The sequence below is a fragment of the Chironomus tepperi genome, unplaced genomic scaffold, assembly GCF_022539635.2.
Source record: "Chironomus tepperi strain 1889 unplaced genomic scaffold, CSIRO-AGI_Ctep_v1 contig_85, whole genome shotgun sequence".
Taxonomy (NCBI): Eukaryota; Metazoa; Arthropoda; class Insecta; order Diptera; family Chironomidae; genus Chironomus; species Chironomus tepperi.
In genome coordinates, this window is record NW_027226207.1 from 3,547,512 (window position 1) to 3,566,166 (window position 18,655).

General features: G+C 31.0%; 1 protein-coding gene across 1 annotated transcript; it reads left to right on the plus strand.

Moving 5' to 3' along the window:
- Window positions 1-1,529: 1,529 nt before the first annotated feature.
- On the plus strand, window positions 1,530-18,607 carry vri (nuclear factor interleukin-3-regulated vrille). The gene is made up of 4 exons (XM_070634687.1): window positions 1,530-2,183; window positions 15,461-15,689; window positions 16,304-16,542; window positions 16,623-18,607. Exons 2-4 carry the CDS (start codon window positions 15,569-15,571, stop codon window positions 18,309-18,311), a joined length of 2,049 nt encoding a protein of 682 aa, XP_070490788.1. The 5' UTR covers window positions 1,530-2,183; window positions 15,461-15,568; the 3' UTR covers window positions 18,312-18,607.
- The last annotated feature ends 48 nt before the right edge of the window (window positions 18,608-18,655 follow it).

An 18,655-nucleotide genomic window follows, 5' to 3' on the forward strand; every position in this document is an offset into this window, starting at 1 on the left:
TCCAATTGATATTATGAAATATTATTTTTAAGGAAATGACGTAACAAGAAGACAACGTGTCTTACATGGAAACATGAGACAAAAAAATTAGTTGTTGCCATCTTATCATCATCATCATAGGAATAAAAATTATTATATTAATGGATTGAAATTCATCGGTTAAGTACTCACGAGGCACCGACATAGGACCCGAATAGACAATTAACGATTGCACAAGAGTCCCGGTTTTGCGTAATCATTTGCTTATGATTAAAAAAAACTTTATCAATGAAAGCTTGCTATGGGCACGCGGAAATTTTATTCAGCTGTCAACAATCTAGAATGATTTTCACGTGGATTCGTCATTTGTCACATGGATATAACATTCGGATATGTACGCAAATTGAGAAACTTATTGCAAAATTTTGTATAGAGTTTCATGTGATTTATTATTTTTATTAACTGTCGGTTGGGATACGCAATCGCTCATTATGTTATATCCCTCTGGAGAGTTGATCGTTAGTGATGTCTATTGGAAAATTGGAATTTCTTCAGTTTCTGTGTTCTTACTGTTTATGCTTTACTATTCTGACGGATTAGATTCCAGAATTGAGCATGTTTGAACCCCCCACCCCACCCCTCCTTTTGACTACTATTTCCCCTGAAGTAGTACTTCTTATTTGTTAAGAATTACCACATGCGGTTTAAAGGGGGAGAGACTCTATTATACCACCCACCCCTACCCCCTCATGTTCCATTTTGGATGTGGGGAAATCACTCAAATATGCACCCGCTTGACATAGTTACCCAATAATAGGCTAACCCTCTTTACACAAGTTCCCCCAAGTGGAATTTTGGTTAATCCTCCACTGTACTCCACAATCTTAATGCGGAGTGTCGGGTACCCTCTTGGACTTCAATCCACAAAAATACTCCGAATCCATCCACACCATACCCCACCCCCCGTAACTTCTGAACATCATTTGAATGACCCCATTTAATTTCTTATCAAAATGAGTCCAATTAATTACAATCAGTCTGTAATGTATGGGAAATATTGTGAAATCTTTGATAATTATTTTCATACAATAACATATTTGTGTATATAGATTCATGAGCTAACGTAATTCCACTTATATGTGTATTCAATAGAATTTTCTTATAGAGTACCGCGGATGTTTTTTTCTTTCAATGAACCTGATTTTTGTTTTTACTCTTTTTTGCGCCGTTTTTTTTTTTGTGTATTGTATTGTATGCCATAGTCTGGCTCTTCTTATTATTACCTCTGTTTCCATTCCATTCATACAAACGCTCGTATTTATTTATTTCTCATTCGGAAGGAGCTTTCGTGTGAGAAATTCAGTATACAAATGAAAATTGGTGCAACGTAATAGCTTAGCTGTGTGTATAGACACAGACGATGAGACATATATACAAATTCACAACTACATGCTCATGACTCTTTCGTATGATTTTTTATATTATTTTTTGAGAGAAGTAAAAACTTTTTTTTTTCATTCCCGACTGACTACGGCTGACGAAGAAAAATAAAACCACATTGTTATTTTGCACGCCGAAGTGATAGCACGTAGTTTTGCGAGACTTGTCGGTTTAAAGAACCTTATTTTTTATTGATATAAAAAAAATATTAAAAACATTTTTAAGTACGAAAAAAATTAAAAATTTTAGTGAAAAAAGTGACAATTTTTAAAAATTTGAAATTTGAAAATTTTAAATCAAAGCAACCCAAAAAGTGGATTTTTTAAAAATAAAGAACAAAACAAAAAAAGTAAATAAAAACAGAAGATTTCTGTACGGAAGTGAAAATTACATCAGTTTTGTGACTTAATCATCGAAGGTGACTAATCAAAAAAATACCCCGAAAAAATTATCAGTAAAATTAATTTCCAAGAAAAAAATTAAAAAAGAAGTGAAAGAAAGTGGAGAAATTTTTGCGCTGTAAAGATTGCAAAATTCGTGGAAAAGAAATTTTTTTAAAATATATATTTTGTTTATAAATATTACTCAGCACATTTTCTTGGTTGAGAAAAACACGAGGGAAAATTTTATACGTCATAGAAAAAAATAAGCTGAAAAAATTCTGTGTTATTGACTTGAACTTTACTAAAAACAAATTATATCTGAACTAGCCAACGACGCAAATTCCGGATTATAAAAAAATTTAGAGAGCAACATAATACAATGTAAGTACAAAATAGCTTTTCTATTTATATGATATGAAAAATGAAGGAAATTTTCTCATCGACAAGGTCGCTTAAAATTATCCACAATTTTGTAACTCTTAATAGATCACTTGGATGATGATTCTGTGAATATTTTAAATATTTTCCGAAAATTCCAAGATTTTTTTCCTAGATCTCAATTTTTTTTTCAAAAATTCAAATTTTTTTTGACCGTTAAATTTCAAATATTTTTTGACCGTTATATTGAAAAATTCCAATTTTTCACTTCCAACCGGCAATTTTAAAATCCCACATAAATTCACTCCAGTAACCAAAAGAATGTAAAATATTCAATCTTCAGCACAGCTGACACAAATCTTTTCACCTCAAAAAAGAGAGAAAAAAATTTCCAAAATGACCTCGAAAAAAATGCATTAACTGTAAAAAAATTTCATTTCCAAACGTGCAACGGCAGCAATGCATGTAAACTGTATAGTCCAAAACATTCCGACAGCCAGGCGAAACACGAAAAAGTTGTAAATAGAGAAAAAAAAGTAAGGCGCGAGAAATAAATAAAAAAAATAATGCACTTAATGCTATGCACGATTAGCTTGTGACAGAGACCTCTAAAACCGTTTAGATTCTCAATTTCCTATATGAATATGACTCTCGATCTCATAACAGATGTATTAATATTATTAAGTACACTTTGTTTCCTCACTAACGACACTTCCTCGTGTGTTTTTCTCAATGATATAAAAAAAGCTATTCATTTCTAGTGTTTACAGTGTCATGCGAAACGGAGAAAGAGAGAGAAATTTTGCAGCATGACGAGATTGTTTTGCTTTTTAGCTTAATTAAGGTTGTTTAATTGAAATTTTCATATTTTGCTTGATATTGTGATTTTTTTATTCTACTGGATGTTACTGGATCTTGATTATTCAAGGAATTATAAGCTATATAACAGTAATATCAATCGTAGATTACTAAAATGTTGATGATTTTCCGGAAAAACTCGTGAAATTGAGAATGACCAAGAGGAAATTTCAAATTCTTTGAAATCATCAAAAATTCATTATTTTTCGTCATTATTCAGCAACAAAACACATTCTATAATCCTGTATGAAGTGGATTTACCCAGAAAGAAGAAGATCACATAACAGAAAGACACATCATATCATAGCTATTTATATTCTATTACTTCATAATCTATTAAGTGCTCGGAATTACGCATTTTTTCGAAATTCCCACAGTCAGAACATTTCAATGCTTGACGAAATACTTGCCATTCTATATAACATACCAAAATTGACTCATAATTCTTAAAAAAATTCTCCATTAGTCAACCAGCAGTATAATTAACCTCAAAATCATAATATTTCCATCAACTGACAAAATCAATCCTCACATTTTCCATCCATACCTCACATGTCAATTGCCATAATCATAATTACACAACAATGTAAATCCTCACATTCCACATAGTGCAATAAGAAGGAAATTTTCCATTTCTATCCGAACGATAACATCGAACTTTGCGGCAATTATTGTATGTTATGTATTAGCAACTCGCGTCCATGGACGAGTCCTTTGACTCATCAAAAACGATTTGTATTTTTTTTTATTCTTTTTTCATCATGCATTCGTGTGTATGACTATGTATTTATACATTTACACAAACTGTAACGTGTGATGCCTTTGACTTCAGCTGGCAATTTGAATGGCAGAACATAAGAAGAAAAACAGAGCAATATAAAAAAAAATTAAAGCAGAATGAAGAAAAATATAAAAAAGTATGGCGAAGGCATGAGAAAAACGAAGAATGAGAAATTAAAGAACTTTGTATATACGTTCGCAAAAAGCCAAGTCCTTGAATTCGTTCAACGGCTCTCTGACTCTTCTGACTCTCTTATATCGTCGCGACTTGATATTTTTTTTTTCTTTTCTTATTTCTTCGCTCTAAGAATGAAAAACTTTTTTTTTTTGTGCTGAATTTTTCATCTCTTTGCCACGACTTTACTGTCAATGATGACTTTATTTTTTGTACACATTTAGACTCTCGTTGAGGCACATCAGTCAGTAAACACATGGAAGAATTTCTTTTCTCTCGCGCTATAAATGAAGAAGAAAAAGAAATTTTTTTTTTACATATGGGAATTGTATAAAGTATGAAGATGTAGGTCAATAATTTTTTTGGTCAAAGACTTCATATTCAGCTTTTATTTTCGCATGTGGATGATAAATTTTATGTGATGGATGATCATTTTTGAGGGAAATTTTAGTAACCGGTGATTTACAATTGAATTTTGTTAAGTCATCGATTGTTAAGTTGATTGCTTCAAAATTTTCAAAAATAAGTCATTGCTTTAAAAAAAAAAGTCGTTGCTTTAAATTTTCTGTACTAAAAATGAGTCATCGCTTTGTTTTATCTCAAAAATTGAGTCGACACTTTGGAAATAAAGCTTTGACTTATTCAAAAATTAACCACCAAATTCAAATTTTGAAAAACCGTTAAAATCTTAAAATCATCAAATGCACCAAAACTGCACTCAACTCAATTTACTATCTAACTTACTGCAACATTAATTTTTATTTATATCTGTTCAACCCTCACTTGTGCTATTTGCTTATGGTAAATATTTAATGTTATCTTCTTAAGCTGCTTAGTAGAGCGTGAAATAAACTATTTATTATTTATGTAACTGACTGTTGACTGCGAAATGTCCCTAGAAGAATTTAACACAGAAAATATTGAATAAGCATGACGACAAATGCACAATAATGAAAATTATTTATTGCCACAAACTCATGAATTTCCCTTGCAGATATTGGAATCAATAAAAAATTGCACACAAAAAATATAAAGCTCACGTGTAGCTTAATGTTGAAATATTTTTAGACTTTTGTACTTTACATTTATTTATAGCAAATTATTTATTATTTTCTTTAGAGATTACACAATGATCATTGAAAGAAAATAATTGATAAGTAATTATAAGGAGCATGCATGTTGTTTATTAATAATTCTAATGTCAGAACAGCACGCTTAATCGCCTTAATGACTATTTATAGAAATTTATTGAGAAGTAGTTTAGTATTTTTATGTGAATTGGGTAATGGGGTTGGACAGATTCTCGGAAGTAGAATTTTTACCTTTCTGGTTAAAAATTAATGTCTTATAACTTTATGCTGCTTAAAAAATTGAAATTTGAATATTTTATGAGGTTGGATGACTTGGAAGGACTTCAAGGAAGTGAGTTTTTGGGTAGTACTGATGATATTACAGGAATGTTGGCTAAATTATACAAATTGAAGTCCTGAGCTGTAAGTCAACTCTATCTGAGTAGACTAGACTCCACTCTATGATCTAGAATCAAGAGTCAATCAGATTAACTGACATTAAAGTCAATTCGATCGAATAACAGCTTAAAAGACACAAAATTCTACAGCAATAAACCGCAATGATTACATAAAAATTCCATCCATCCAGCACCAATCCAACGACATCTCACACTCCACCAACGTGTGACTTTTTTTCAAAAATAGAGAATTTTTGTAATTTGATCGGAGGAAGCGCATGTAAAAGTTTCTTATAACATCATGTTTCTCTCACACTTATGAGTCTCTCTACACGCTCACCTTAGTTTTAATGTCACCTATTCATCCATTTTGCATAGAAAACAGTCTGCCTTAATGATTAACGGTAAAAAATGAGAAAATAGTTCTATCCGTCTTTTGTTTTAAATTCGTTATATCCATATAAAGAATGTCTTAATTGGCAAACGAAAAAGTATAGGTTATGTAGAACGTGCTAATAAGTATGGTAAATAGAGATTGAAATGAGATAAATTTTTGAGGTTTATATTCAGTCATAAAAAATGGAAATTACAAACTGTGAACCTAATATTTATCATGTCTACAAATATTATTTCATCTATATAAATACAGTCGAGTAGACGTGATGCGTAAAGATAGTCAAGTACTTGTAGTAATAACTGTCAATCAAAAATTTCCTTGCTCACTACTTTTCCTTATTAATTTATCAAGAATGAATGAACAAATTTGAGTGTTATTGGAGGTTAATGATGCAGTCATGAAGGTTTTGGCCTTTTTTTGGTGGTGTGAATGAGGATGGGAAGGTGATGGGGTGTAATGATGCTTTCTAATGGATGTTATCAAGGAATTACTGTGGATTAATGATTAATAACCTCAAAATCAGCTTGAGAATGGACTTTAGACACTTAATCTTCCCGCAAATGCTAAATATAGTCACTTAGTAATTCAATAACCCTGCGGACCTGTCTGATAAAGTTCAACCTTACAATCTGTAACTTGCAAGCTTCCTAATCCTCTAAACAACAGAACGACAACTTTAATTGACTAAAATTCACTGATAACCCCACATGTAACCCGGCAAATAAAAAATTTACAAAAAAAATCCATGACTCATAGCACTTAAAAATCATCTGACCGTAATTTTCGCTGTATCACTAGCTGCTGACTTACTTTTTCGAAAAAAATCATTATTTTCACGGAAGAAATTATTCAAAATAAGCAGAAATGATGAGTAATTTGAGAAATTTGTTTCATCATCAAAATTCATCTCTTGGAATTGGGTGATCTGGATGTTATATGACATTTTTTTCATATCAGTTAGACCTTCCGTACAATCATCGTATGACATTGGATTAAAGTACAAATATCGATGGCTGATAAAAAACAATCTCAAGATCCATAAAAGGATATCTAAGCTGAAGTATAACAATTTTTCTGTTGATTCATGAAAAATTTTCCCCCCAACCATTTACGTGTTCTTAGAAATGTCCACGGTCAAGACACAGCAATGACAGAAATACCTTTTGTTCGTAATTGCTTGCCACATGTCCTTAATTTTTATGTACACACGAATAAGAATAAAATGTTCTCCTTCATGAATATTACTCAATATCATTACGACTCACTCCACTGCCTTACCACCTACGTTCGTCCACGTGAAAAAGGATTGAAAAAAATAATAATGTACGAATCACGAATTATTAATAAACTCCACGAGCAAGTTATTAAATAGAAAGGAAAGGAATATTTTTAATGTATTTATTATTGAATATTTTCTTTTTTATGTGATTTAATTAATTATTTAGGTATTAAGACACAAAATTGGATTCAAAGGTTCCTTTGAATTAGAACTATGTCAAATTTTCATGGTTTTTCAATAAGATTTTAAGATTTTAATGTAAAATTAGACTTACTTGTATCTTCAGATCAATGCAACACATGATGGATAGCTTAATTCACACTAAATACCACTATTTTAAGTATTTTTATCAGCACTTTGAATTATTTCATAAATTTTGATTGTTGACCTTCTGTACTAAATTTAGAACTAATTATTTGAATCTTTTTTGACCGTTAAATAATTTAAATTAAAAAAATACGTTAATTGATATCAATTATCAATCAATACTTAAATTTACATTACCAACCTTCATAATCCTAGCACATGTCCTCCCAATTCATGACTATACTCTCCTCCCACCCATATAACCTCAAATGTATTATAATGCAACATGACATTACAAAACTCAAATGAATAAAATAAAGTCATCAAAAGGTAAACATTTCTCATTAGAAATGACTTATTAAAATGAGGTCACGGGTACTGGAAGTAATGCAAAAGTAACATTATGAAGCACTAAAGCATAAAAGAAAAGAAAGCATGAAAGACCTAGAAACACAGATAAATTCCATCCAATAAAAAAAAAATATTTTTCTCTTCTTTTAAACTTGAATTAAATGGAAACGAATGGGAAGGTGAAGCAAGATAGAAAGAAGAAAGAGAGAAACCGGCCAGAAGAAAGAAAGAAAGAAAGAAAGAAAAAAAATTTCTTTGACCTTGTTTCATGAATGAAAATTTTCTCTCATACAATAATAAATCATGAAAGCTCTTTTGCATTTACTACACACAGACATACTTACATGCTACCTAGTTCCGAACCAAAACATAAATTGCAAACGTCTATCATGTACAATTGATAGATATTTGTGATCTGGAGAAAGTCTGATATATAAAAAAATATTAAACAAAATGTAGAGCACACAGTTGGTAGCTACAAGATAAATTCAGACCTACATTCATATTTTAGTCAGTAAATAAATGAAGATTATCAGAATAAATTTTCAAAAAACTAGTCATGTTATGTAATGCACCGAAAATAATAAATGTACAGACGTCTGCCAACTAATCATTTAGTTTATTCACTGCGTAAAATTCTTTATCTCAACTATCGTCATCATATGATATCATACATAAATAATACAATAGTAAGCCATCGTCAAGCGACTTGTGTCTTATGTCTGAGGAACATATGAGTTGTAAATCATGTTTTTGGCGCTCTTTTGACTTGATAGAATGAGGTTATCTTGATACAATTCCGAGGAATTGCTTTTGTAATGGCGAAAAATTGATAACAGATGAAAATAGTTTGAAATTGAATTTAAGATGCGAAAAGTGATGCGGGAATTGAAATATTGACAGTTAAGAAGCAAAAAAGATGCAATAATTCAAATTTTGTCAGTTAAAAAGCGAAAAAAAAGATGCGAAAAATCGCAAATTTAAAATTTGACCGTTTTTTGATCCTATCTGAAGATGCAAAACTCCAATGATATGATGATGCGAAAAAGATGCAAACAGAGATGCGATAATTCAAACTACGATCGTTATCTCAAAACTAAAATTTAAACTTCACACTTCTAATCAGCCACGCAACAACATCTATTTCGTTGTGTTCAGGACCAACTCAATGTTACGTATTTTATTATTTATTTTGTCGAGCATACATATAATCTACTTGGCCTATATTTTTCGAGAACGAGATACTCATTATTCTTTTTTTGAGTAAAAAAAAACATTTTTTTTTGTGATACTTGACGTAGAGTATGTGAATATTCAAATATTTATTGTATGTGATCACACGATTACTGTAATTTTTTTTATACTGCTGACTGCTTGATTAAGTCTATGGGCAATAAACTTACGTTCATGTATATAATAATTTATATTTATTGGCGTCATGTCACCCAGAACAATATTTTCAGCATTCAAACGTTCTATAAATACATATGTTATGTTATATACTTGAATCGTGTAAATATTGAAATGTGAGTGGCCTCTAAATGCTAACTAAATTAAGTAATATTTGAGTATGGAAATAAAAGGCTGCCGTTATGACATGACATATCACAATCATCACTTATGTCGGGGGAGTTTCATCATCATCACATGGTTCTTATCTTCCTTATTTATTCTTATCATTCATTCACTTACAACAACAACAATATAATGGTTAATTTTTATTTTTTTATTGCTGTCATCGTCATTATGTGGTCATATATATTTTGACTTTATCTCTCCTTTTTTCAACTCGATCTGCTTCTTTTTCTCTTCTTTCATTTTAAAAATATAAAAAAAAAACTTTTTCTTTTCACCAAGTGTTATTGACTCCGCGAGTTTTTTTTTATTTATTTTCGCGAAATTCCGCACATACATTTACACAATTTTTTATATATATATTTTATTTATTTGTTCATATATGAACCGTAATCATCACTGATTTCCCAAAAAAATTAAGTTACGCCATTTGATAACATTTATAATATCAACAAGTACGGCGTAATTTTTTAAATGTTATTTGTAATCATTGAAATTGAGTAAATAATAAATGTACAGTTATGACTGGATTGCTAGTGATAAAACTAGATTAATGGATGGTATAAACGTTATGTTTTTTGAGGTTTTAATTGCTGAGAATGTTTTAACGGTTTAATTTGATTAGAATAATTTGGTTTGTAATTAGTGACTCGCCCCTCTCAGTTTGTTTTGGTTTAAAAAGTAAAAATTACAGAAAAATGTATTTTAATTTAATTATTAGACTTACAGGTTTGTAGAATTGGCAAAACTACAAGTATCTGATGAACAATCAGTTGATTTATCAAAAAAACAACAAGAATCTGTAAATTATTCACAATTCATAGAAACTTTTGCAACTTTATGAAAAATTTGAAAGTTTTACACAATTTCTATGATTACTAAGATTACTATAATCATATTTGTCCAATTTCCATCAAAAGAAAGCATTTCTAAAGAATAAACCACTCTAATAAGATTATTCATGCTTTGTTAAACCCTAAAGCATAATATTACATCAAAGTGTGACAATATTAGCATAAATACCACAACATTTAATTTCGTAATCCTTAAAATCCAAAAAAATCGATTTTTAACGAATGAACATGATCTTGGGCAATGTCATCGATCTTTCCTTCTTCTTTTATTCTCATTCGTAAAGAACATTTTTTATGAATGTGATAATCCAGCTTGGAATGTATGAGTATGTGCTAAAATTTATTGAAAAATTCTTCAATTTTTGAATATTAATTTATCATTTTGTGTCTGCAACAAGACAAATAAGAGATTCCGATTGTGTCATTATGAGATCATAATCATTAATTATTTGATGATCTCATTGCTTGTTAATGTCTATTGTTAAATATCAAACGTCAACAAACTTGAATGTAAAATACTCTCTCCATACGGAAAAACCGCCAATGGACATGATATCTTTAATCTTTATTTGAGGCCAATAAACTCTAAAAAAAAAAGTTTCTCAAACAAGTTCACTTTTGAGTGTGTTATTCAAATTATCAATTTTATACAGCCTCTGTGATATGATGTTTCTGGAATTGAAAATTCAAATTGGAATTTGAAGATTTTACAGTTGCCTAGGAAACTTAGTCAAATTTCTAGGTTTACTGCGATTGCCAATTTTCATTAACTTTCAAAGGTTTTCTAGGTCATCGTTTAATTTTGAACTTCAACTTCAACTTCCAACAAATGTTAAACTCAATAAAAGAGAAAATCCAACCGCGACTCTATTTCTCTTTCTCTAAATTAACAAAAAATCACATAAACCAACATCAGAAGTAGCACAAAGCAAAAAAAAAAAAAAAAATATTTTAATATTTAACGGTTAATAATTTTGTCATCACGACATGCTGTACAGCCATGATATTACTACCTATATTTAATTCAAATTTGATACAATGACTCAGACAGAAGCTGAATTGCTTGTATTGATTTAAAACAAAATGCTTAATGAATGTGAAAATAGCAGATATACCGTTATTTATGAAAAATATTCTCAATTAGTTGGCTTTATCTCACCCACATTGAAGTTGAAGCATTTTACTATTGAGTAGAATATAGTAAATTACGTAAAACTGACAAGATGATGACAATGCTGAGAATGATTATGGAAATGTAGAATTTTTGGTAATTAGGTGTGGGAACTGATAGAATGTTTGATTTTGAGGATGATGGTGGGATATGAGGATGAATTGTAGTTATTTAGAGCATCAGGGCATGGTAGTGGTATGGCAGGATGTAGGGGCATGCTTTGGATGTCTGACATCGTGATCCATGTCATCAGTAGCATGCTAGGATGTTTTGGCATACTATGCACATCTAACATTATGATCCATGGCATTAGGTCTGTAAGTTGGAGTCTCCTACCTTGTAACAGTAGTTCCAATGACTTCTGTCACATCTGCCACGTTATCTCCTCCTCAATAGCCCCCACCTCAACCTAAATAACATTCATATCCACAAATAAACCTTAATGTCGCGTAATAAAATTAAAATAGAATTTCACTGATGAAAATTAGACATAAATTCATTGCTACGCTTACTATTTCTGCAGATATATATATATTCAAATTCATATATAATCTCGCAACTAGCGCAAAAAAAAATAATATACATAAATTTACTTCCCTGAATGTAGGTCATCTCTCACTCACATTGAATTTTTATTATCAAAAATACGCTCATTAGCATCAAAGGCAAAAGAATTTCGAGGCAGTTGATATAAATTTTGCGTACATATAGCAAAGATGCTCTAAATTGTCACAGCTTATTTCGCATTTTCATTGATTTGTTCTTCTTATACCTTGTTATGACAATATTCATAGTATTTTCGATGACTGCGCATCTTTAAGTCCTAAACAAGAATTATTTTTTGTTACGCAAATTATACAGCATGTTTATTCTTCATTTTATTAAAAATATTTACAACTAAGTTGATCCTCAATACGTCGCAATACACTAAATGGCGATGTTATTCTCTTTCTTCGAAAGCTCCCATGCAGCTTTAACTTCCCCAATACATATTTTGATTAGATCATGACACTTTTACACTAAAGAAAGGAACATTCGAGATGATGCGTAATTGACTGACGATATTTATTTACTATTTTTTTGTTGTTGTGTCAACATCCAGTATATAATGTACGACATTTGATAACGAACAGCAAGCACAACAATATGTTTTTTAGAGATAAGATAAATACGTGTATATTTTTATTAGAGAACAAACAAAGGGCCTTGAATTTCATGATATAACGATATTGCGTCCATATATAGGTTAAGTTTAGCAGACATAAGAGGTAATAAGAAAAATTAGAAGTAGAAGAAAATGTCGCGGAATGCTTTTGTGTTGGGGATGGATTTTTTTGGGGAATTTTGTGTTGTTTTACGGTCGTATGACCTTAGCAGCTGTAGATTTATGATGGTGAAATTGATTTTGAGGTTAGAATTGAGATTTTGGGATTTGCTGAGGCATATTTGAGGGCTATCCAGTTGTTTCAAGGATGTATGAATATTGAAGGGTTAGAGGATTGTTAGGTAACAGTATTGTTGGGTATGGTACTGATTTTGAGGTTATATTTGTCATTTTGGGATTTCAAGTGATTTTTAAGAAGCTATTAAGTTATTAAAGAGCTTTACTGGATTATCTAGTCCAATCAAGTAGTCCTGGAGTTTCAGGCAGCTTCTAACCATCAGTAATGCATCAATTCTCAAACAAAATCAGAATCACAATAACAATGACTTCATATTGCTCACCCAATCCCCTCTAAAGCTCCTCCAAAATCCCTCCGAAAAAGCACAATAGCAATTTAATGAAAACAAAAATGGATATCAATACACGAGGCGAACCCATTATCGGCCATAATAAAATAATTTTCTACTTTTTTTCTGTTATTTTCATATGACATTCACTTACTCGTGTCCTCCAAAAAGGCATGAATATATGACATATGTAGAAATGAATTATAGAATAGTACATCGACTATGAACGGTTTAGTCATTCGATTAGGTAATAGTCTGATTGCTGGAAAATTATCACTATAATATTAATATTATCACGTGTAAGCAGGGCTTTCGTACGAAGGTCAAGCTCGTGTGTAGAGAAAATGTGCACACAATATAACAACTACATTGTCTTATGTTAATAATCACATTTGTATTGAATAATTAATGATCTAATATCAATTCCCCGCAAAAAAAATCATTGCACGCGTTCGATTATAACGATCAACGCCATTAATTGTGCATGACATCTGCCTATAATCAGATCCACAAAAAAGTTATTAGTAGGAAAAACAACAACAGCAGAGTAAGCGAGAAGGAAGAAGTAAAAAAACATTGATTCAAGTTTCACTACATGTGACTCATTGCTGTTTTGTATTCGCAATAATAACGTCAGCAAGCAATGGAAAAATAAGAAAAAAAAAAATTGTTTTTTGTACTTTCGTTGTTGCTTGTTGTTATGTCTTTCTTGACATTTTTTTTTCGAAGGGGTCGAAAAGAAAATCTGGGAAAGAGGCGGAAAAATCAAGTTCACGTGTTTTATTCGAAAGTCTCATTGCTAAGCTTATCCACATTACCTCACGGAACAGAGAAAATATTTTCGTTACATGTGTTATTATTTTAGGCTCTGCACGCGCATTATAAGGAGAAATCTTTTACTTGTTTGACCGATAAGGTGAATTTTATTTTATATTTTTGTTTGTTATTTGCTTTGGAGATTTGAATGGGAATTACTATCAAAAATTGTTCCTTGAGATTTCATGATGACGAAGATGTTTTGATTCTATTTTGATGAAATTGAACTTTGTTATGTGTGTCGACGCCTACTAGATTACATAAAAATATTATTCAATCAAAATTCAAATTTTGGAAATTTAACGAATCTCAAAAATTTAACGGCTTTCAAAAATTCAAATTTCGAATCTAAAAAATATAACGACTTTCAAAAATTTAACGGTTTTCAAAAATTCAAATTTAACGGCTTTCAAAAAATTCAAATTTCCAAAGCCAACTTCATGTTATTCAACAGTCACATTATCCGTTTATATTGATTTTCACCTCGAATAGACTAGAAATAGAAATTGCAAGTTCATAGAAGCTCACGTTTATGTTGTCGTGACTTTTTGCGTCATCTAATCAGAAAATACGCAAATTCACATGCCCGAACTATCCAAAAATAATCTTCCGAGATCTACAGCAAAATTTGACATAAATATTTTATCAAGATTAAGCACAAAAAATCGAGCCTCTCATTAGCTGATCAAGTAATAGGCTAGCGGCGCGTGTAAGCAATAAATATGTGAGATTCTCACTTTATATGACCTTTCGATTATAATAATAATATATAAAAAAATACATTTTGTAATTCCTCATAATAGAACAAGTGTTTCGAGCGCATTCCTGTTAAGTTTTTTTGCAAACAAAACAAATCACGTTGCATGATGATTTTGTTTACTTCCATACGTATCGTGTCATAATAAGCAAATGAAACAAATATTTTCTATTTCATCCCCTAATCCAAGTAAACTTACATAAACAAAAATATTGCTAAGGTGACGTCGATTCACAATTGTAAATTGAGGCTGAATCCGAAAAAAAAAAAAATTGTGACTACATAATCCAAAGTCATATGTTTCGTCCATGAAAACGTGGATCATGAAACGTGAAGAACGTGAAAACGAATTATGTGAACAGTAAATTCTGTGCTGTATCCTCCTCATTCCTTACTTTTTCTACCCATTCAACTGTTGTTATACAATCGGACTGAAAATAATAATAAATGTTTTCCAATTACATCAGCTCACATTCCAATCGCAACGTTCAACGCGCTACGACTTCATATCGAAAAAAATTGAATATTAAGAACCTTCCAATCAGTGTCATTACTGATTTCGGAGCAGGAAGATCTTGACGGAATTCAAAAAATTTTTTTCGTGTTTTGAATTATTTTATTTAATTTAAGTCACAAGTCTGAACCTTGTCGTGTAGATTCAATTAAAATTATTTTTACAAAATGTAAATTTTAATTAGCTTTTATGTAACATAAAAATTTAAATTAATTAACACAATTATTCTTTTTTTGTTCTATTTACAGAAATGTTCTTATCGGGATTTGGACTGTGTGTAATAGTTTATAGCACATAACACAAATTCATCAAAAAAAAGAGTATAATTAACATCAAACTAATTAGATACGCATGTTATGGTGATGGTGACTGAGCTTCATCATCTGGAAAGTGGATCACCTACACTCGGTGGAGCCATAAATAATAGAAATAATATCGATTCGAATCCGTTGATTAATTCGTGTCATTATACGAACGGTAAGTTCTTTTTAACACAATCTGGATTTGTGGATGTGGATGTTAAGTGCAATTATGGATTATTTCACATTGGAATGTTAAGTTAATTGGTGCATATTGGAGCTGAATTGTGCATTTGTTAATGGATTTAAATGGAAATGTAGTTCAGTGAAAAGCCGTTAAATTTAAATTCAAATCTTACTGAACCGTTTAAAATTTTGAATTCAAATTTTACAAAAACCGTTGAAATTTTAATTTAAAATTTACAAAATCGTTAGTATTTCAATTCAAATCTAACTAAACCGTTAAAATTTTGAATTCAAATCTTACAAAGCAGTTAAAACTAAATTCGAATTTTACAAAACCTTAACGGTTTTTTAACCTTAACTTTCAATTCAATTTTCTAAAGGAACTAATCAATTAATGTCAAAATTTTGACGCCAAAAGAAATTCCACAGTCAAATTCAACACCTCTATCCGGTAGAAATGCACTTTTTGACATAAATTTCCACCAACTTTCTTTTCGCTACGACATGCTTGTAGCTTAATGTGAAATTTTTCTTTCTCTGCATTCTTCCTGCCTATGTACAAAAATTGTCAATCAAAACTAATTTCGCAAATTTTACTTCCAATAGATTCACAATCATCAGTTTTAATGATGAGATCATCATCAATGAGTCCAACGATGATGAGCCCATCACAAATGAGTGACGATCAATCACATCACTCACCAAATTCACCCGGTCCATATGATATGCAAGGTATGAAGCGCAAAGACATTTTTACACAACGCAAACAGCGTGAATTCATACCAGATGCAAAGAAGGATGACAGTTATTGGGATAGACGTCGTCGCAACAATGAAGCAGCCAAGGTAATATAAATTAACATATTTAATGAAGTTCAAGAGTCTTATTGCCAATTTTTTTTTTTTTTTGCTGTTTATTCCTATAGAGATCACGTGAAAAGCGACGATTCAACGACATGGTACTCGAACAGAGGGTCATTGAATTGACAAAAGAGAATCACGTATTAAAAGCACAACTCGACGCTATAAAAGACAAATACAACATAAGTGGAGAGAATTTAGTGAGTGTAGATCAAATATTGGCAACACTCCCAACAAGCGAACAGGTCCTGAGTATTACAAAGCGTCTGAAACCCAATGCACATTCAAATGGCACAAATGGAAGTTATGATGGTAGTATGGAACGTGATATCACAACACCAAAACCATCAATAACACCAGTAAATTATGCACGCGAGCATCAATTTGATAATTCTCAGCCACAACATATTATGTATAGTCGGCAGAGTCAGAGTAGTCCATTTGATGGACATGGTGAACATGGATCACAATTGGCACCACCACAACCAACACCGCCAATTATTCGTGTCTCACCAAATCCACAATCATCCGTACCACAACAAGTTCCTTCAACTCCAGTGATTACAACTCTGTTTAAGCCATTGCACCAAACAACAACTGTACAACAGCAACAACCTTCACCTCAACAACCACATCATCAACCTCATGATTTACATAAATTTATTTTATTGAATAAGAATGGTGAATCACTTAATCTTAATAATAATACAAGTAATAATAATAATAATAATAATAATAATAATAATACATCAACAACTCCAACAACAATCATCGATAAGGATAAAATAGTTAAGCAAGTTACAAATGGTGTCACTGTGATGAATAATAATAATAGTAACATTAATAGCACTGAGAAGATGGTTGTTGATGATGAGGCAAATGTAATAATCAGCAGTAGTAAGCCACAACGTGAGACAGTCTTTCCACACATTCAATTGACAAAATTTTTAACAAGTTCAGTCAAATCAAGCTATATACCGCATCATACATTCAGTCATCATCATCTTACACACCTCAATCATCATAATACACATCATCTTAATCATCACCTTCATAATCATCATCATCATCATCTTAATCATCATGAGATGGAGACGAGTAGTGTACTCAATCTGTCACGACGAACGATAAGTAATGGAAGTGGAAGTGATATTGGAAATGATAATGAAGTAGAGCATTTCGGTACAAATGAGTATTATAATGATTATGCAAATCATGGTGGTGGAAGTAATGGAAATCAGAGTGATAGAAGTAGTACAGTTGATGATGGTGAACATGATCATGATATTGAACATACATCAAATGGAAGTGCTGCTAGTAATATTACAATTGATCATAATAGCTTGCCATTAAAGTTACGTCACAAGACACATTTCCTTGGTGAAAAGGAGTCGGCTGCAACAGCATTATTGGCTTTACATAATATTAAACAGGAGCCAAGTGCTGCATCACATTCACCTGTTTGGGATAATGAGAATTCGTCAGATGAACGTGACTCGGGTATTAGTATTGAGCATCGTGAAGTTAATCCTGAATGGTCAAATATTCAACGAAAGATTATTGTTAATGCAACGGCAGCTCCTGAGAATTTTGAACAGTTCAATACACTCATCGTAAGCAGTGATCAACGATCAAATACTGATAATAATATCCATTTAAAGTCACATCTTGCTAGATTAGAGTCTGAAATTGTTACAATTAAGAACATGATGATTCTTGGCAACAGCGGCAATAGTGCCCCAATTAATGCATAAATCACACACATCCTTAATTCTATGTTATTGTATAACTAAAAAAAATCCCTTCTTTATTTTATCACTGAATTATCTAAATTTGATAATAATCGATGTATTTTTTATGAAAATATTGTTTTCTATTTTGCGGTTAAACTGCAGTAAAATTCTATTATACTATTCTATGTATAACATAATTTTTTAGTTAGTTTATAAAATCAAATTGATCAGGAATGAATGATATAGGAATTTAATTAAAGAATGATGATATTTTTTGAAAATTTTCAAAATTTTGAACTTTAACGGCTTTTTTAAATTTGAAATTCAAGAGCTTGAGTTCAAAATTTGAGTTTTAACAGTTTTTG

Coding starts and splice junctions, on each gene's coding strand:
- vri (XM_070634687.1), top strand. CDS start 15,569: ATGGTGATGGTGACTGAGCTTCATCATCTGGAAAGTGGATCACCTACA. Junction 15,690..16,303: donor TTCGTGTCATTATACGAACG/GTAAGTTCTTTT, acceptor TACTTCCAATAG/ATTCACAATCATCAGTTTTA. Junction 16,543..16,622: donor GCAACAATGAAGCAGCCAAG/GTAATATAAATT, acceptor TTATTCCTATAG/AGATCACGTGAAAAGCGACG.